The sequence below is a fragment of the Stegastes partitus genome, unplaced genomic scaffold (assembly GCF_000690725.1).
Source record: "Stegastes partitus isolate 25-593 unplaced genomic scaffold, Stegastes_partitus-1.0.2 Scaffold680, whole genome shotgun sequence".
NCBI lineage: Eukaryota > Metazoa > Chordata > Actinopteri > Pomacentridae > Stegastes > Stegastes partitus.
The window spans coordinates 303,060-324,846 of record NW_007578411.1 but is presented as its reverse complement, the minus strand read 5'-3'; the positions used below and the strand labels follow the sequence as shown (position 1 = coordinate 324,846).

Genomic DNA, 21,787 nt, shown 5'->3' with positions numbered 1-21,787 from the left:
GATGGTGGTTATCAACTCGGTAAGTCAACCCAGGGTTGTCTGATTTGGCTGCAGAGCGGCTCACTTCACCTTCGAGGAGCAGAATATAATCTTTGCAAAATATGAATAATGTAAAAACATCATAGGAGCAAAAAGCAGCATCTTTGCAGCAGCCAAAGCCAGGAAGGAATGCTGGCAGGAAGCTGCTGCCTGTGTTTAGAATATGATAAAATATGATCACTGTTCCATCATGAAGGCACGTATCTGACAATAAGCACATCTGAGGATTCCTTTTAACTAATTTGTTGCCTGTATGTATGTTTGGCATATCTGACATTTTTTTTACTTTCAGCTGCAACCCTGACGGTGTTAAAAGGACGTGGGAACAAATTAAGAATAAACAGAAACATAATTCAAAGCGGTGTAACTTATTACCGTATCCAACAAATACAAGCTTTAATGCTAAAGTCAGTTTGCTGTTGTGGGATGATATTGGTATGGAAAAAATGTGAAATAGTTTTGACATTGCCTGTTGTCAACAGGGGGGGAAAAAATGAATGAAGGAAGACAGGAGGTCATAGAAATCCTCATCAGGGTGTGCTGTTTTGCCGGTCCTGAAAAAACCCTCACAGTCCTCAGTGATCACTCACAGTTCACGCTCCGATGTGTCGCGGGGCTTCAATAAATGCTGGTGATGCCATTTTGTTTAGAACTGCTTCGTTTTCTGCTCCTTCTGAAGTTTTATGGGAGAGAACTGATTTTCAGTGGGCAGTGTTTTTATACCCAGTGATCTCAATCTCCAACATAATCTGCTGTGGAGCAGGTTAGCTGTTCAGCACAAGTTACCATTGTGATGTCCCCTGGTAAGAGGTGAACCACTGTCGTAGGACCGAAAACCCAGGAGTTAACCTGAAGTTACTTCGCTAACCCCAGATCCTGCTTTGTAGTACAGGCCCCAGGTGTTTAGGTCTTCAGCTGCTGGGAGTTCATGAAGACTCTTGTGTTCACTCTTGCAGCCAACAGCAAAACATTTGGGGAGCTTTGGTTGTAGCACAGACATTTTAGAGTTTGCAGAAACAGCTCTAGAAAGTAAGGCCCTGTTTACACGTAGCAAAAACAGTGCTATATTAACACATTTGGTCCTTTGGTTTAAACGTAAACAAAGACACAAGTCAACGACAACAATCATGTCTGAAAACTCCAGCCACAGTGGAGATTTGGAAAAACTCTGTCTTTATGTTTGCATGTAGACAGGAGGAGACAGAGTGAGACGTCACAGTATGCGACAAAAGCCTCATCAGCATCATATGTGTGCAACCTATGTTTACAGTTTGGCTACTGTGATAGAATGTCAATATTTTCAAGTATTTTACTTGTTTTGTACTCGAACACCACATGTAGGAGTAGCTTCACTTTTCTGTCAGTCTAAACAAATGACCCTCGCACCGTTATCGTTGAAGTATCAGGAAGTAATTTGTGCCGTTTGTTGTGTTTTTTCTAGGGTTCTGATTGGCTAGCATGGCTTCATGCTTCCTGTTACACTGCCCCCTATAGGTTTGGCATGCTCATAGCAGCTTATGCGGGTTTGTGTAAACAAAGTTTTTTTGAAAACGATCTGATGTGAACAATGTTATTTTTGAAAACCTCGATCCGTTTTTGTAAATACCCGGCTATGTGTAAACATGGCCTAAATAAACCTGACGGACTGTTCATCAGCTGCTTATTCTGAATGGTTCACCTGGAAGCAGTGAGGGGGCAGGGCTATACAAAGCTGGACCACTGTTCCTCAATTTCTTTATATAAACTGAATAAAATTCTTACTGGCTTGTAACGCTGGAACGCTGGAAGGCTATCTATTTACGAGTATCAGAAATACACATCTTCATATCTCAACAGCTTTCATTTTACATCTCCAAATTTAGGGCTGCAAGGTGGCGCAGTTGGTTAGCACTATTGCCTCGCAGCAAGAAGGTTGCCGGTTTGCGTCCCGGTGGGGGCACCGGGATCTTTCTGTGTGGAGTTTGCATTCCTCCCACACTCTGGTTTCCTCCCAGACCGTCAAAAAAACATGTTGAGGTTAACTGGTGATTCTAAATTGTCTGTAGGTGTGAATGTGAGTGTGCTTAGTTTTCTGTCCCTAAGTGTAGCCCCTTGATAGACTGGTGACCTGTCCAGGGTGTCCCCTGCCTTTGCTCTAAGTCAGCTGGGATAGACTCCAGCCCTCCCGCGACCCTAGTAAGGATTAAGCGGTATATAGATAATGGATGGATGGATCTCCACGTTTTTAACAACCACAAAACACAATAAAATGGATTTTCCCCATATGGGCCCTTTAAAAACCAACAGCTTTTTTCTGGCCATGCCCACTCCCCACAGGTGGCTGCTTGATTGTTCCTTTAGGAGAAGAGCTCTTCAACTAGGAGGGGAAATGGAGGTGAAGCAGGATTAAGAGGGACTGATGGCGTAGAGGCCTTGTCATTTGATGTAGAGCTCAACCGTCGATGGTCGTGCTGGTGAGTTAGCTGCTGCTCTTTAATACGTATTTATTATAGACCAACACATCAGTAAGCTGACGTTACAGTAACGTAAAACAAACTAATTTACATCACGGTGACCAATGAAAAGCAGAAGGAATAAACCCACTGATAAAGTCCTAATAGGAAGTGTTGGTGTTGTTGTACATCCGTGTGCTGCTGGTACAGTTTGAGGCAAAAAAAAACCATTTCGATAACACACTATTGAGCTGTAGATTAGTCAAATTTTGTGTTCTGGGAAGCTAAAAAACAGGAATTGTTTCATTTTTGGGTCATTCAGAGGATGTTTTGAGAACGTTGCCAGGACAGCAGATTCATCATAACCAAGTAAGAACGTCGTATTGAGGTGTAAAGAGAAACTGAACAGTAACATGTAAAAAATTACAGCAACACTTTCTAAAGAGGAAATTCTGGGGCTTATGGGAAACAGACTGAACCCAGCTAGCAGGGAATCTCCCTGCAACGTCACCTACGAGTTCCAATAATGTTTTAAAGAAGATGGTAATGTTCAAAAAACAGTTTAAAGACCGATATAATTTTCCTATGAGGTTAAACGTTAACTAAGACATAAACTGCAACATTCAGAATCAATAAATGATAATGTTATAAAACGCAGGGGTCTCACTGCAATGTTCAGAAAACGGTTTTCAACATTTGGAAAAATGGTGTAACTATGTCTTTAGAGAATGTTATTCTACCTTTAAGAGAACAATATGGAACCTAAAAAGAAAAGCCTTCCTGCTGAAAACATTACTAGAACTTTGCACAACTTGCTCAGAACATTTTCAGAACAGAAAGAAATTCCAACCACAGTAAAGTTTAGAAGCTTAACAGTAAAATGTGAAAAACAAAACAAAACGTTTTTGTCTTGAAAACTGAAAATGTACCAAAGCTGATGTAAGACTGGAAAGATTGGAAGGCGACACGGTTCATTTTCTCAGAAGAACTTTATTAGTTTTTTTTTGTGTGTGGGTATTGCGTTACTTTTGCTTTGGCAAGCAACATTTCCACACCTACACATGACGTGAAAACTGCGGTTTTACTTGTCGCTGAAAGAAAACAACACGAGGGGCAGCGAAGCCTTCGTTTCACTGGTCGGTTCATCTGTGCAGGAAAAAGACTTATTTGGAGGATTTAAAACTCTTAGGAAGCAGTGTGTGAACTTTAAAAAATAAAAAAATAAAAAAATTCTTTCTAAATGTTTAACTTTTCTGTGTTTATACTGAAAAAAGTCATCAGCGCGCCTGCAGTTATCCTCTGGCCACTTGTGTTTAACTCTTTCTCATCTCAAACCTCAAACTTTATCAAACTTGCTCAAAAGAGACGAGCAGTAAAGATGCAGCACGGCAGAGTTCCGCTGCATCAAGTGTAGTGGGAAAAGAAGCAAGTACAGCTGCTTCTTTCTGTTTGGTTTTTAAAAAGATTTGCTCCTTTTTCCCTTTTGCTTTCCGCTCTGGGAGGCACACTGGACAGTTTTTGTGGTACATTCGCCCACGGCAGTTAGATAATAGCAAAGCCCTTGAGTTTCTACGAAGACACGAAGACGCTTGTGTGAAACTGTGTGTCGGTGGAAAAGTTTCCACGACGCTGGTTTGTTTCTCAGCACTGAGGCTTCTGACGTTTTCTAATCAAAATGAGCCTCTCGCGTTGGACGGTTGGAAGCGCAGAGGCCTGATGGAGACGCTGTCAGGCTTCAACTTGATGTTTTCATGAGCTCTCAGGATGAAGGGAAACACAAAAACAACTCAGGATTTAACTTTAACCCTCTGAACTCCAAGCAGCAGTTTCTGCGTTGTTGTTTGTTTGTTTGTTATTTTGCTCCTGTCACACTTGTCCTCACTGTGGGCTCATTTTTCACTGCAGTATTAAGTCCTGCATCTCTATAGAAACAACTACCATGACTAGACGGAGAGAGAATGTCCTTGTGGTCATATTGTGTCCCTTTATGGTGGTTTGACATCTGTTTGCGATCATTGTACGTCTCTTTTTGGTCACTGTGTGTCTCTTTGTGGTCGTTTTTTCCCCTCTTTATGGTTGTGTTGCATCTGTTCTGTGGTCATTATGCGTCTTTTTGTAGTCGTGTCTGTTTATGTTTACCTTGTCTTCTTGCCATCATTGTGTGTCTCTTTGTGATCATTTTGCATCTCTTTGGTCAATTTGTGGAAGTTTTGTGGTCATAGTGTGTCACCTCTGGGTTGTTTTGCATCACTTTGTGGTCTTTTTTTTGTCTTTTTGTGGTAGTTTTGCATTTGAGTTTGTTTTTTTTGTCTCCTTGCAGTTGTCGTTGTGTCTCTTTAGTCATTTTACATCTCTTTGTGGTTTTTCGTGGGGTGTTATTGTACCTCTTTGTTCATATTGTGTCTCTTTGTATTGCTTTGCATCTCTTTTTTTATTCTCTTTTTGTGATTGTTTTGCACTCCTTTGGTCATTTTGTTGGGGTTTTTGTACCTCTGGTCATAATGTGTCGCCTTGTGGTTGTTTTGCATCTCCTTGTGGTCTTTTCGTGCCTTTTTGTGGTCGTTTTGTGTCTGTTTGTGGGTTTGTTTTGTCTCCTTGTCGTCCTTATGTGATGTCATTTTGTGGTAATCTTCCACCTTAATCTGAAATGCTGACAGAAGTGCACGTCACAGGTGAGTAGTGCAGGGATGGTCAGAAAGTTAGAAATATGACATTGTTTTTTAGTTATTACAGTTTTTAACAATGATATATAGTACAGTTTTGTTTAGTTTTTTTTAGAGTAACATGCCTTTTGTGGTTCAGAGGGTTATCTGAGCGCTGATAAAATCCTCCAGCGAGCTCAATAGTTGTGTGAAGTGTCCCGTTGATCTGATGATATGAGTGAATTCAGAAACTTTAACGATACTACATTAAAATCTGCTCTGATTGTGCACATGTGGCTGCTTCATCAGGAAGTGGGTGATGTTTGGAAGCTGCACATTCTGCGTGACGAACCTGAAATTTAGTTTGTTTTTCTTCTCACTGTATGCCATGAACCTCTTTCACGCTGCGTTTAATGACATTCTGCAGAAAAAAAAATACTGATTTTTTTTTGGCATTAAAGCAGATCATGATGAAACATTAAATATCAGAGTGAGAATCTCAGTCGCTGTGTTTCCTCTACAGGTTTGTGCGTCCCATTACAGCAAGAAATAAGCAGTGAATGTTGGTCTGTTAGTGCTGATCTTTTAATTATGAAAACGGTTTGAATTTGCACCAAACCTGCAGAGGGAACACATGACTTTTGATGCCAGTGTATGGTGTGTAATGACACATGACAAAAACATGACAGAAGCGTGTTGTGTTTAGCATGCAAATAGTGAATATACAGCATGGGCCTCGAATATACTCTACATATGTTCAAAGATTATCTGTGCAGACTTATACAGCTATATACAGTCCAACTCTCCCCCCGCGTCCTGTTTAACCTGATTCATCTGTCCTGCTGCTCACAGCGAGCTGCAGCTCAGTCCTCTACATCCTGAACAGAAACATCTTTCTCCTCTCTGGGCTTCATGTTTCCATCTCATGGAGAGGATGGCGGGAGGTGAGAGGAGGACGAGGGCGCTAAAGTGGAACTCCTCAAGGAAGCCGCCTTGAATTCTTCCTTGACCTGAAGTACACAAAAGAAAAACAACTGTCAGAATAATGTAGATCAGTCAAGCTTCTCAAAGCACAATGACACTACCTTGTGTTGATCTCAGTGCTTCATCTAAATAAAATGTGTTCAAAGGATGTAAAAATAAAATGATATAAGCTGAAGTGGCCTGTAGGACGAGTCTGGAGGACAAATGCAAAGAAAGGATACCATTTAATTTTAAATTAAGGCTGTGTCAGAAATCAGTCACGACACACTATATCGCCATTTTGTAGTGCTGTCCGACTGTTAAGTTAGAAACGTTACACCATATATGGTGCACTCAAGATATCCCACAATGCACCCTGAAAAGTAGCGTACAGCCAATGGTCACTAACCGAGCAATATGGACCAGCGCGAAAGGAAACGCAAACGAGATGAATGAGAGCGTGAAAACTTGTCATTAAAATGTAGGTAATTGTCCGGTTATGTTTTGTTCAATTTTATTTTACCCATTTCTTAGCTTTGCAATAAACTGTGAATTTGATGTGTTTGACGACGTGGCACAAATCACGGCTAGCGAGCAACATAATTAATAACTTGAGTAGTGTCCGAAATGTTACTTTGCAGAGGTGCTCCTTACGTAGTTCACTATATAGTGGTCCCTAAATAGTGAGTAGGGAGTGAGTGGATGATTTCGGAAACAGTCCCAGTTGTTACACCCTATGAAGTGCACTCAAAGTATCCCACAATGCACCGTGAAAAAAGCAGTGTAAAGCTGATGGTCACTAACTAGCAATATGTACCATCATGCATTGTGTCAAAGGAGAGTAATGGATGGATGAGAGATGGTTGGTGGCTTTTTTTTATAGTGTTGAGACGTATTTTCTACCGAATATACCTTTTCTATATGTGTGGCTTGTCGAAATGACACTAGGCACGAGATAAATTCATGACTCATGGTTCGAAACGATAGAAATTGAAAATAAGCTTTTTTATTGATATGTTTACTGGAAGCAGAGCGATGTCTCACAACACAGGCAAAAACAAATATTTTAATTTATTAGTTTTGGAAAATGTAATTAGTATAAATTAATTTTAATTTCAGTTTACTACTGTAGTCAACATCATTTTAATAGTTTCAACTGAGCGACAACAGCGACGTAATTAATAGCGCAGAGACTCGCGTGTTGTCCGAAATGTAAGTGTTGCCGAGGAGCTCCTGACATAGTTCACTATGTCGTGGTTCTTACACAAGGAGAAAGGGATGAGTGAATGATTTTGGACACATGCTAAGTGTTGCTTGTGACAGCTACTGAACTGAACAATTTGCTGTGTAAATCAGCTCTTTTGAAGATTGACACTCTTGCGTAGAACGATCTGGCTGCACCTCATTATCATTTGGCATTCCAGTTAGCATGGAACGTTTCCACACCATTGGCTAACATTACCTACAAGTTTTATTAATTTTTTTGAAACAACATCTCAGTCAAATGTTCAAAGAATTAATATTTCCATTTCCAGTAATGTATCTATAAAGTTATTATCATTGTCTAATGTCAACATTCAGAAGATGTTGTTGTTGTCAGGTTCTCACCAAGCATTTTTAGAGCATCTTTAGTTGTCCTACCCTTTCAAAAAGGAACATTCTGGGAACTAATGGAAAACTTTCCACTTTAAATATTAGTAGAACTTTGCAGAACTTTCTCAGAATGTTTTTTCAGTCAATGAACTGTTTATCTGTCTAGTTTTACTGTAACTGAGCTGTTTGCTGCTGGTTCACTTTGTGTTCAGAAACTGTGTTTAAGTCACTGTGGACTTCAGCGAAAAAGTAAAAGTCTTTCAGTTTTATTCACAAAATGAAGAATACAGACTTTGGCAAACTGCTACATACATTTATGCTTATTTACTTTTAAGTGTCCATAACTTTATTTCATAGGACCAAAACCTTTTTTTTGTTTTTTTTGTTTGTTTGTTTTGTTTGTTTTTTGTTTTTTTAACTAGACTGTAAACATGTTAATTTCTGCTGCTTTTGGAGCCTCAAGTGGACCTTTGAGAAACTGCAGTTGTTAGGACTTCTACATTAACTTCACTTTTCAGTCTAACTGTGAAGAGCTGGAACTCAATCCACCCATTTTCTCAAAGATTTGCAAATATTTGCCTTTTCTTAATGAAATGAAACACAAGAAACACATTTGTCTGTATTTTTGACACTTTCGTAATGGCTTTGTTTTTCTGCCCCAGAGGTTACTGATTGTTGCCCACAATATTGGTAGCTAGCAATATATGTTATATAAAAAGTGCAATAAAAGACTGGAATGTCTGATTACATCTTCCATGTCTTAAGTACATGGCTACCACTTGATTACAAGATGTAATCAGCCCATTTCAGAGCTTAAAATGACAATTATTTGTAAAAGGATGTATTCAAAGAAAAAAACAGAGCAAAAATAGATGGGTGCTGGAGACCCAGTTCCCCCCTTTCATGACAATGAAAATGAAATGAAAACAGCAGGTGAAAAGAAAATGTAAAGTCTGCTTGACATGAAAAAAGAACAAAGACTTCAAAGATCAAGAGTAGGGAGAATGAAGACCTACCAGTGCTATTCTGCCACTTGTACACCTGCACAATTATCTTTACTTTCCGATGCTATAGCTAAATACTCGGCCCTGAAGGAAAAGGAAAAGGGCAGAGAGAAGAGAAACAGTGAATCAAGATATCAGCTCAGTGAGGAAAAAGGGAAATGTTATTTTGACGGGAGCAGATTGTGTCAACTCTTTTCAAACAGTGGTAAGAAGGAAAAACAAGAGTGAAAGCATTTGGTGGGAAGCCAGGACATTTGGGCAACCCAGCAGGATCTGGAAACGAAGGTCAGCCGCCGGAGAGACGCCGGCTGCTCAGTGTTTTACTCACGCGCTCTCTCTCAGAGCTTCTTCACCGGCTGCCGAAATCTTCCTGTAGCAGTAGATCATCTCAACAACCAGCCATAACTGCAGCCCAATGATGGAGACATACATCATGACCTCCGACAAGATGGACGCCATCCCCCTGGTGACTGAGACAGAGATAAATGGTGTCTGTGCTCACGGAAAAGAGGTTCAATTTGTACCATGAACAGGCTGAGGGACGCCAAGGACCTGTATGTTCTACACCTACATTATTCATGACCTCCTGCCCTAAACTACAGAGTCGGAACGTTCTGAATCCTGCTGCAGATACACTGAACCTGTCTGATGTCCACCAGGGTTCAGTGTTCTGCTGCAAAAGCCACATGTGTTAAAAGTGATCACCCAATAAACAATGAAACCTTCAGGAAACCATCTGAGAATGTTTGCTGAGGATTAAGGGAGCATTCACTGCACCTCATTCTTTCTTCTTCTGCAAATGATTTGCTTCTGGGAAAAAATCTGGGCCTACAGTCTTGAGGTTTAAGGCACGTTTGAGTGTTTGTGGAACGTTCAGAAGTGTTTCCCAGCGGCTCAAGGTTCAAGGTATATTTGCAGAACATTCCCCAAAACCTACAGTCTTAAGGTTTCTGGGACGTTTGTAAAATCTCTCCAACACCTACAGAGCTAAGGGTCACGAGAAGGTTGTGGAACTTTTGCAGTTTTGGGGTTTGTGGGACATTTATTAAATGTTTCCTGAACCTACAGTGGTGAGGTTAGCATAACATTTGCGGAACTTTTCTTGAACCTACAGTCTTGAGGTTTCTGGGCAGTTTGCACCTTCACTGGACTTACACTCCTGAGGTTGCCACAAAGTTTGGGAACGTTTTCTTGACCTAAAGTCATGGGGTACAAGAAACATTTGCAGAACATTTCATGGAACTATAGTCTTGAGCTTTGCCGAACCTTTCCTTGACCTACAATCTTGAGGTTTGTGGGACATTTTTGAATGTTTTGCAGACCTACAGTCTTGAGGTTAGCAGGACATTTGCAGATGTACGACCTTGGGATTTGCTAGACATTTGCGAAACCTTTCCATGACCTATAGCCTTGAAGTTTTCAGGAAATTTATGGAACTAGTCTTAAGGTTCCCAGAACTTTTATGGAACATTTCCTAGACTTACATTTTGGAAGTTCATGGTATGCTTGCCGAAGGTTTGGCACACCCGCTGTCTAGAGATTCAAGAGACATTTGTGGAACTATAGTCTTAAGGATCAAGGGTTTTGCTTGCAGAACATTTCCCAGACCTACATCCTTGACATATCCTAAAATGCTAGAATTTGTATTCATTTTCAGAACAAAATTCTGAACATTGGATAAAATCATATTTAAAATTCTTGTTTCATTTTACTGACACGAGAGTCAAAGCCACTCCATAATTCTGAAAATAATGTCAGTATGGAAAGGGAAAAAAATGTTTTTAAAAATGAAATTTTCAATAAATTAGGCTGTGAATGACATATGACCAAACCCTTCAAACCTGGATCAGAGTTGGCGGAAGAATATTATTCTGCGAAAGCAACCCTAAAAAAAAAAAAAGGGTTTTCTAAATTAGAACTCCAGGCATTTTTATTGTAAAACTACTTTTTACAGATAAAAATGAAAACAAAAAAGATGTCACCCAGAAACTTTTCCAACTGATTAGTGAAATTAAGAAAATAAGTTCTTGTATTGCACCTTTCCTGAATGGATATTACGTATTATCTCATTACATGTGCACTACGTTGCATGAATTTCCGTTAGAGTTGGTTTAAAAAACAGCTAAGTATATAAAAAGTCTAAAATAAAGAAAATGTTATTGATGTAAAAATATCCGAAAATCTCAAAACTGACCAGAAGTGCTGTATGCATAAGATTACTTCACTTGAGTCAGCACTGCTGTACCATGCAGACTACAAATACTCTAATACTGTTTCTGAGAGTTTTGGATATTTATGTTCCATGGAAAAAAAACAAATAAACAAACAAACAACACTGCGACTCTATACATTTGGGCAAGTTTCGCCTCTGCTGGCTGTTTTCTCTTTTGTTTGATCTGTAGGAGACGCTGTTTGACCAACAGACGGACAACATGGAAGCCAAAGGAAAAACCCCACCATGCATTATTAAATGTTTTCTGATATGGGACTCTAATGTAATTTTAAACCCGCCTCGTTGTCTTCTACTGCAGTTAGAAGTCAAATATGCAAATCAGCTGGCTGCACTGTGGTCTCTATCATCATACCATAAAACAGGAAACGGTAAACAATAAAACAGACATTGAAATACAAGCCAGTAGTTGTTCTAGGAAATTCCCGCCCCAGTGTTCTTACGTCGTGGCACCACGTTCATGACGATGGTCTTGTTGGTTTTGGTTTCAAACTCGTAGTTGACGTACGAGAGGACCCGGTTGAATACGCAGCGGTAGGTTCCTGTGTCGTTGTAGGTCACGTTGAGGATGAAGATGGAGCCGTCCTGCAGGTCCGTGGTTTTCTTGCTGCCGTTCCAGTCCAGACGCTCGTGGAAACGCGGGTCAATGATGTCGCCATATTTGTTCTCATAGATGTATAACTGGAACAGGAGGCGAAAAACGAAGACCATAAACACTCAGTGAAGACAACAGGAAGCATTGAACGGCTGTTTGCTAATCATCATATACAGAAAACGTTGACCTCCACATCAACACTGTACAATGACGAGCCTCACATCGAGCACGTCTGTCTAATTGTTTATGAATCAGATTAATGATCTCTGATTTGTAATTGGTTTATGTATTAATAAACAAAACTGCAACTTGTCCAGGTGACGTGTAAAGGTCTCTTTTTCTTAAAAGCATTAAAGTTAACCTCCTTCAGTTTGGATCTTTGAATATTTTTATAAGTGTAGCCATTAAACATGATGATGCTGCCCACCCAGCTAGAATTCTTTGGTTCCAAAAATATTCTGAGAAAGTTTGCCAGAGTTCTACTAATGTTTTTGGCAGAATGTTTTCTTTTAGTTCCCAGAATGTTCTTAAAAGGTTTGGTGAGAACATTGTTCAACTGTTACGCCCCAACGTTCTACGCTGAGATCGTTCTTTCTTTGTTAGTATGTAACGATATGGAAACTTTTTATAGACTCTATAACATGTTCCCTTAACAACATCTCCATAATGTCTTCAGAACATTGCAGGCACAATGTTCCACTTTCGTAAATATATTACATTACAAGAAATTCTTCCAAAGAACATTCTGTCATCTGACCCCTCGACATCTTGAGAACATTACCCAAATGTTTCATTAAGTACCTCCTTGTTTTCTTATCACCATGGAAAGGTTTTTATAGAAGAAGGTTCTATAATGTGTTTCTTCAAAATCAATATGTCCTACCTATTAATATATCACGTTACAGGAATGTTATAAAACGTTCTGTATGTTAAACATTCTATCATCTAAGGCCTCAGTACCATTTTTTTCTTTTGTTATCATGACAATGTTGATGAGAATGTTTTGTTGAAGAACGTTCTATAATGTTTTCCCTCAACAGCTTACCCTAATATCCTCGAGAAGAATGTTCCAACTTTGTTAACATACCACATTTCAAGAATATCTTAATAAACATCATCTGAGGCCTCAAACATCTGGAAAACATTTTTCTAAATGTTGATTTAAAGACAATATCTTCCAAATATCCTCTAAAAGTTGCAGCTGATAGATTCATTGGAACATTGTAGGAAATCATAAATATCCTTCAAATGTTCTCTGAACATTGCATTCAAGCTTAAAATCCTCATTAGAATTTGTAGGTAATCTTAGGCAATGTGGTTGGGCATACAGCACATTTACCAGCAAACGGGGAACATTGGCTGACATTTTTCTTTGAAACATGATTAGAACTTGTAGGTAAGGTTAGCCAATGTTGTGAAACGTCCTCTGCCTGCTGGGATCTCTGCTGCTGCATGTTGAGTAGAGTTTAATGCTTCTGTTCACTACCCCTGGCTGTTCAGAGTAGAACAGAAATTAATGACCTTCTTAGCCTAAAAAGACATTGTGTGAAAAACGGAATTTCAGAGACAGGTGTGGTTGTCGTGTGGCTGTTGTTCAACCTGTTCTTTACTGTGCACTTTAAGGAGGCTTGTTTGCATTTTCAAGCCCTCCAGCAGCTTTTCATGCAGCCACAATGTGACAGTTTGAGGCTCGGTTGTAGAATCACCTCTAACTTGGCACGTCACGTGGAGTCAACACAAAGCTACTGGTTTTTCTTGGACTGCAGCAGGCGTAAAATAAGTCAGCCTTGATGTGAATATTCGTATCCTAAATGTCTTGGTTGCATTTACGGGTCAAGAGACACCATTGCAACTGTTGTCTGTATCAACCGAGCTGCTTCTGAGGTCTCACTTCTGCACTTCCTGCTGAATCAGTAGATACAGACTCTAAAGGGCAGCTCAGGACTAATGGGGTCTCTCATGCTGTAGGTATAATACTTTAATGGCCTTTTTGCTTTGCCTGATTAGGGCTCCTCGGGTGAGTAAAAACGCCGCCTTCCAGTCGACACAAAGAGCAGATAAAACACTTGTCATGAAAAATGCAAGCCTGTGCTCTTCCCTCACGGTAAATGCATTATGAATGTTTCCCAGAAGAGGAAAAGAGGCCGCTGTGAGAAATGTGTTTGAGACTTTGTGCTGGTGTATCTTTCGATTTATCGTGAGATGCAAATACTAATTACATCCGGGAGAAAACTGGCAGCATTTAAAGTAACAGGCACTGATTTACTGATGTTTATTTTTTAATTGGCTCCATGCTCATTTCCTCTCAGGACCTCAAATTTACATGACATCCACGCTATTTATGTTTTCCCTTATATGCTATTTGTGATGTGTCCTGCATCAGGACTAATGCAGGAAATTTAGGGTTAACTTTTGTCTGTTAGTTAAAACGAAACTGTGTACAAGATACATTCTATTATCCTTTTGAGTGTTTAAGAAAATTGGTCTAGTTGTTGTAATTCCTTGTTTCCTTGTATGACGAATGAGGATTTGTTATGCTACATACTGGGTCCCAGTTTGTGGAAGAACTGAAGGTAAAATCTTGCTGAGTTTCACTACTTGCTTCCCTAAGTGAAGGTGTTTAAGTATGTCGAGGAAGATAGATGGGAAAACCTAGACGGATTACCAGTCTGTTTTCATTACTACTCTCACCTATGGTCATGAGCTCCAGATGGTAACTGAAAGACAGATCTCGGATGCAAGCAGCCAAAATGAATTTTGTCCAAACTGTGACTGGGCTCAAGATTGACTGGGCTTAAGCCTTGACTATAATCCCTTGAGGATGTGTACATAGACAACTGAGTACACTCACGGATGCTTTTAATCCGCAAGAGTAGGGTGGTGATCTTGGACACTCGAAGGGAGCTCAGCGTAGAGTTGCTAGACCTCTTACGTTGAAAAGATACAGCTGAATTGGTTCTGGTTCTGATGAAGATGCTTCCCAGGAATTTTCCTTTGGAAGTTTTCAGAGCAACTGGGAGGAAACCCTGAGGTAGACCCTGAACTTACTGAAGGGCATAAATATCCATCTGGTCTCAGGATCCCTAAAGAAGAACTGTAAAATGAAAACCCTGAAATTAAACCTCGATTATGCTCCCTGGAGGACTCTGTTGCATACATGTGCAGCAGTAGTAGCAGAATGAGCACTACTGGCCTATGGCTGGTAGGCGACTCCAGTAGACCCTGAACTTGCTGAAGGTATTATACACTATATTGCCAAAAGTATTCACTCACCCATCCAAATAATCAAAATCATGTGTTCCAATCACTTTCATGGCCACAGGTGTATAAAATCAAGCACCAAGGCATGCAGACTGTTTCTACACACATTTGTGAAAGAATGGGTCGCTCTCAGGAGCTCCAGCGTGGTACTGTGATAGGTTGCCACTTGTGCAACAAGTCCGGTCGTCCAGTTGATCCTAAATATTCCACAGTTGATCCTAAATATTGCACAGTCAATTGTCAGTGGTATTATAGCAAAGTGGAAGCGATTGGTAATGACAGCAACTCACCCACAAGTGGTAGGCCACGTAAACTGACAGAGCAGGGTTGGCGGATGCTGAGGCACATAGGGCGTAGAGGTCGCCAACTTTCTGCAGAGTCAATTGCTACAGACCTCCAAACTTCATGTGGCCTTAAGATTAGCTCAAGAACAGTGTGTAGAGAGCTTCATGGAATGGGTTTCCATGGTAGAGCAGCTACATCCAAGCCATACGTCACCAAGTGCGATGCAAAGCATCAGATGCAGAGGTGGAAAGCACGCCGCCACTGGACTCTAGAGCGGTGGAGATGCGTTCTCTGGAGTGACAAATCATGCTCCTCCATCTGGAAATCTGATGGACGAGTCTGGGTTTGGCGGTTGCCAGGAGAACGATACTTGTCTGACTGCATTGTGCCAAGTGTAAAGTTTGGTGTTTGGTGGGATTATGGTGTGAGTTGTTTTTCAGGAGCTGGGCTTGGCCCCTTAGTTCCAGTGAAAGGAACTCTGAATGCTTCAGCATACCAAGAGATTTTGGACAATTCCATGCTCCCAACTTTGTGGGAACAGTTTGGAAATGGCCTCTTCCTCTTCCAGCATGATTGTGCACCAGTGCAAAAAGCAAGGTCCATAAAGACATGGATGAGAGAGTTTGGTGTAGAAGAACTTGACTGGCCTGCACAGAGTCCAGACCTCAACTTGATAGAACACATTTGCGATGAATTAGAGCAGAGACTGAGAGCCAGGCCTTCTCATCTAACATCAGTGTGTGACCGCACAAATGTGCGTCTGGAAGAAGGGTCAAAAATTCCCATAAACACACTCCTAAACCTTGTGGACAGCCTTTCCAGAAGAGTTGAAGCTGTTCTAGCTGCAAAGGGTGGACCAACGTCATATTAAACCCTATGGATTAGGAATGGGATGTCACTTCAGTTCATATGTGAGTCAAGGCAGGTGAGCAAATACTTTTGGCAATATAGTGTATATCTCATCTGGCCTAATAACGCCTCAGAATCCCCCAGGAACAACTTTAAAATGTTGCAGGAAAGAGGGATATCTTGAACGATCTGATTAAACCTTGATTATACTCCTTGAAAGACTCTTTTGCTTACATGTGCAGTAGGTCATGTCTACATAGTCCAAGCATGCGCACTACTGGTCTACGCAGATTATATTTTTAATGTCTATGCTACAAGGGCAGTAGCTTGTATATGTAGAATACATAGACAGGTACTCCCAAGTGGATTTACACTCACTGGAAATGTAATATAATATCAACAACTATGCGTCTGTGAGCGTTTGCAAGGGAGTAGGCATAAGGCTTAACACCGGCCGTATAGATGAGGTGAGGAGTATACTCCTTTGTGTCAAAAGGATCCAGCTGAGTTGGTTCAACATCTGATTAGGATACCTGGGAGGAGACTCGGGGGTAGACTCTGAACTTGCTGAAGGAATTACATATCTCATCTGGCCTGGGATCCCAGAGGAGAAACTGGAAATGTTGTTGGGAAGCGGGACAGCTGCTCTGGTTAAGCCCTGAAAAAAGTCCCTTGTGGACACATGGAACAGCTACAGGCAAATTGTTATTGTTACTCAACCCAATTCATGTTTTCTATTGGCTACAAGAATTCAGATATTTCGTCATCCACCCAAGTCTGTGAGGCTCTGCAATAGCAACAAATTGGTATTTTAACACTTTGGTTTTTGCACACAATAAACAGACAGGGTTAAAAGTGTTGGTCAGTGAGCTTTAAAGGTGTTGGTGGATTTGTTGAATTTTAAAAGACCAAGCTAGCTGCTTCTCCAGCTAGCATGAAACGTTTCCAGTATATCAGCTAACAGTACCTCCAAGTTTCGTATTTTTTTAAAGAAAATATTTCAAATGTTCATTGTACATTTTAATTTATTTTCATTTCCAGTAACCTATAAAGTTAACATAATGATGTAATATAAAAAGTTCTATAATAACAAAGAAACGTTTTCAAACCAACAACTGAAAACTGAGGCCCCGGAGGATTTTTTCCACAACGTTGTTGAGGGAACACATAATAGAATGTTCTTCTACGAAATGTTTCCCCAATGATAACAAAGGAATGCAACATTTTAGCAAAAGTGGAAAATCCTGCCTGTAATGTTCTGATGATGTTGTCGTTGATGTAACACACGACAGAATCTATACAACGTTCCACCAAAACGTGAATATTTTGTTTAATTATCCTACTTTTAGGAACATTCTGCGAAACTAAAAGAAAACTTTTGGCTGAAATATTAGTAGAACTTTGCAGAACTTTCTCAGAATGTTTTTGAAACAAAAAAAATTCTAGCTAGTCACTGTGCTCAGCAAGGCTAGCTGTATTCTAGTTCTGCGCTTGTATTTGCTGTACGGACACAAGAGTGGGATCGATCTTCTCTGCTACTTCTCAACACAAGAAACTGTTTCTTTACAGAGTGCAACATTTTCAAAACTTTCTTGCATCATTTGACCTCTTACTTCTGAAAATTCGGTCTCATCTGAAGCCTTGAAGTACCATTTGACGGAGGCCGTGGCGGGAACTTCGCCTCTCATCTTACAGGAGATGCAGCCCAGCTTGAAGCCTTCGTTGGCCACGGCCTCCGTGTCCGAGTCCACCTCCACGCAGGCTCCATGGCACAAAGATGCTACAGAGTCCAGAGGATGAAGAAAACTCAGTTAGAACCTCCTCATTGCTTTGCTGCTGTTTGTGTGCAGGTCACAGGGTCAGAGGTCAGAGTCGTCGGTCTCTGCTTCATGGACCCGTGACTCCAGGTAAGGTTGGCCAGAGCTCTGGTGTTTTCTCAGTACTCGCAGGCAAACTGTCTAAACAGTACTTCAGAAAACAACGATAGCTGCAGTAATGTTTGTATTTTTGCATGCTTTCTCCCAATGCTCATTGCATGCGTGTCTTTTGTTTGTTTTGTTTTTTTGTCTTTTTTTGTATCGGCCATAGCTTTTGTCTTGCATTGTTTTTATTTCCACTCTTCACTTGAAATCACAGATTATTGTGAATTTTGATGGATTTGGTTTTGCAGTAATTTAGATTTTTAGGTGTTTTTTAACGTATGACACTGAGAGGAAATAAAGAGCTTGCAGTGAGCGATACTGTTTTCTTGCATTCTGTGGATTGCTAACTGAGCTAAATTCATATATAGAAGCGTGAGTCTATATATGCCATCATCATCATGACACATACTTCTCATCGGCCAGGAGTTACACACCTGTAACTCCAAATGTTTCTGTCTCACACTGCACCTTGCAGTTTCCACTGAGGCCTCAGCATCGCTCTCAACCAATGATCTTGTGCTATTTTCAACTTTGACCTCTGGGGAAGCTTTTGTTTTGAATTGTAAGATGGAGGGAGGGGAATGAAGGAGAGGACAGGAAATACACAACGCTGATCAGATGTACGCTGAGAAATCACTTTAAAGTTTGCGTCTGCACATCGTCCATGACCTCAAATATATACATAAATACAATACATCAACAAAAAACAAGCACTGCCCTGATTGCTATATGTATATAGATGGAATATCAAAAGAATTCCACGATAGAAGTGCAACCACACTGCAGAGAGACATGGAAGGGGAGGAATGGAGGGGGAGGGAAGAAAGAGAAAGTTAGCACAGGCTTTAGTTGTAACAGCCATTTGTACAGACGCATGAGGGAAAGCAGGAAAACTAATGCCGCTGATGCACTGCAGGGAGAGAAACAAGGGAAAAAGGGGAGAAGAGAAGGTTAAGAACATAACATAAAGCTTCACAAATATAACTGACCCCGTTGCTATCATATCTCATCCCGACAGCACCCGAGAACAGCAGAACCTGAAGCTCATCAGAAGAAACATTCAGAGAATCAGCCTGAAAACATCAGAGCCTCAGATTCTTACTTCTGATGTGCTTGAAATGTTTAAATGTTTTTTGCATAAAATATGGACATTTATGAACATATTTGTAAAACTTTAGCTTGATATTTAAAATACTTTTCGATAAACTTTTTTTAAAAATTGCCCATTAACCCACTTGAAGCAGTGTTTTTTTTTGCACATTAAAATTTGAGGCTGTTTGAACGACAGTATCTCAGAAAGTACTGAAGATAAAAGCTTCACATTTTCACTGTTGTTTCTTATCATGTCATTGATTCAGAACCTGCAATGTCAAACAAGTTGGTATAAAAAATGTGATAATGCAGAAGTCAGCTGAACATCACAATAATACAAAACTAAACACATAGAATACTTTTAGTATAAAATACTGAAAAGAAAGTTATTTTAGTTTGAAAAGTTATGGAGCAGCTTTGACAAGTTTATCACAGAAGCCAAAATATTGGTAGACAGTCTGATCCAATATCACAGACGAATCAATGACATGATGGCAAACAACCGATAAAATTGATGTTTAATTGTTCCTGAGACTTTCACACACATCTGAGAGAACTAGTCGTGTCTCATGTTTACAGTTATTTCAAATGATTTTGTTCTGCTTTGCTTTTGTTTAAATGGGGAAGAATTTAAAACTGGAGGTTTGACTGACAAAATGTGTGTTTTAAAGCAGTTTTACATGAATGTGAGAGATCACAGTTAAAGAGTGAAAATGTTTGTTGCAGCAGTACACGGTGTAGGGGGCTACTTAGTCTTATTATCTGTAATTTAACAAAACAGGGACAATTTGAATAATAACAGGATTTGAAAAAAGAAAAAAAAAAAGAAAAGAAAGAAAACACTGTAAGAAGCAGTATAGGTAAAAATGACACATTTGATTTGTGATACCTTGTTTTGACCAGATTGTGACATCCAGAGTGGATTTAAATTTGATTCAGTTGCAGTTTGTTTTTCAGCCCTAAAAAATTTCAATGTCAATCTCCTGTACTTGTGAAATCTTTCAAAAAATTGTCCAAAACAATTCCAAACTTGTCCAAAATGTTATAAAACAAATCCCCAAAAAACCCCCAAATGCCTCGAAACATAACCAAAATGATTCCAAACTTATCCAGAATGTCTTGAAACGTGTATATAATGACATAAGTTGTCCAAAATTACTTGAAACCAGAGAAAAGGAATCGTGGCTGGAATATGAGCCCCAAAATGTAGGTGAAAAGGAGACCTTTAATTTGCTCTGACTAGTTTTGACCAATTGATGTAGTTGCAGGTTTAAACAATTCAAATGTGTTTTTCATTCCTTTAAAATTTCTGTCTGCTGTACCGATGAAGTTATGGGGCCCACAAATGATGGAAAAAGGAAATGAAAAGTGGACCCACTGGACCCACCGCTCTGTATTTTAAAGGCCTGTGAAAAGAAACACAAAAATGTAATTTAAAGAAGAATTTAAAAGCGCAGAATTGTTTTGTGTTTCATTAGGTTTAAGTATAAACTAGTTTAAAACGCAATGTTTTAGTTACAAGAAGTGTGTTTTGAAGCCGTTTTACACCAGCGTGGCCAAACAGTCAACCTGTTTACTTGCTGCAGTTGCCCCGTGCTCGGATCTCGATGGTATCTTTGTCGAGGGAAATGTCGTAAAGTTGTTGTGAAGCAGAATTGACCTGAAACTCTGACTAACGTTCTCAGGTTTTCTGGGTGGTTTTGTCCAAACAGACCCGAGGTTTTGTCATTCACAGAGCAACTATTCGTATCCCATCCCTGCTGCATTGTTTCATGTTTCCCACATCGTCCTGTGCTCTAATTAGCTCTCTTGTCTCTTACAAATCTGACTTGTTTGTGTTAATTACAGGCAGCGAGCTGCACCAGCTAATCCTCTACTGCTGCACATACAGAAAGTCAGTCAGTCACCTTTTTTCTTGTGAATTTGCACCTCTGGATTTCAGGTTAAATGTTAACATACAATCATATGTTGACTCAAGTCTGCCAGAGAGTTTATGACATCAGATTCTACAGAGACAGAAGGAGGCGGGAAGGAAAAGAGACGCCAGATGGTCAATTCATGAAAAGTTTCAAACCCTCCCTAGAATTAGCTGATTGTTTATCTACAGTAACTTTAGTGTATTTAATGACGCCACGCAAAGTTTTACCTTTGTAGTATGAATATTTCCCCCTTGAATACATAGGGGTCGGTTCAAATTGAACACTTTTCCATCTTTTCTGAGCCTCATAACTTTATACATGCAGGAGATCAAATAATTTTCAGGAATAGAAAACACATTTGAATTCTGTTAAAAACTGCAACCAGATCAGTTTTACATCCGTCCAGGCGTCACATATCTAAAGACTAAATCCAGTTTTGGTTCATTTTTTCTATAACCAGCTTTGAGCCTCAATATTATGGGATATATCAGAGTTTCAACAGGAAACCTGCAGCAGTTTATGACAGCAAGCATCAGTAACCTGGATGTGTTTTCTGTTGTTGGACTATTCAGCAGAGAAAACTTTAAAAAGTGGGCTTTGGATAAACTTTCAAGGCTCATATCAGCATGTGTGACAGATGGTTGGTCAGACCAAGTTATAGACAGTGAAAAGTCTCATATTTACCTGCATTTGACACCAGAATCATCTTCTAGACACGGCTCCTTCTGTGGCAAAATCATTTACTAACATAGACGCATGAGATTCAATTTACTGAAAGAATTAAAAGTGACAGAAGAAGAACTGAACACCATCAGAGGAGAATCTGAAAGAGTGATCAGCTTTGATCAATGAGATTTGTTCAGTCTGTTCTATAAAATACGTAAACCCCAAAACAGTTTTGTGTTTTCTTTCTCTTCCTGTTCATTTTGTCGCTTTTGTGGTTATTTTGAGTGTTTTTTTT

General features: G+C 39.9%; 1 protein-coding gene across 1 annotated transcript; it reads right to left on the bottom strand.

Moving 5' to 3' along the window:
- Positions 1-5,239: 5,239 nt before the first annotated feature.
- scn1ba (sodium channel, voltage-gated, type I, beta a) lies at positions 5,240-17,683 on the bottom strand. The gene is made up of 5 exons (XM_008290533.1): positions 17,507-17,683; positions 11,347-11,584; positions 9,002-9,143; positions 8,686-8,757; positions 5,240-6,123 (listed from the first exon to the last, which is right to left on the bottom strand). Exons 1-4 carry the CDS (start codon positions 17,579-17,581, stop codon positions 8,691-8,693), a joined length of 522 nt encoding a protein of 173 aa, XP_008288755.1. The 5' UTR covers positions 17,582-17,683; the 3' UTR covers positions 5,240-6,123; positions 8,686-8,690.
- Between the last annotated feature and the right edge of the window lie 4,104 nt (positions 17,684-21,787).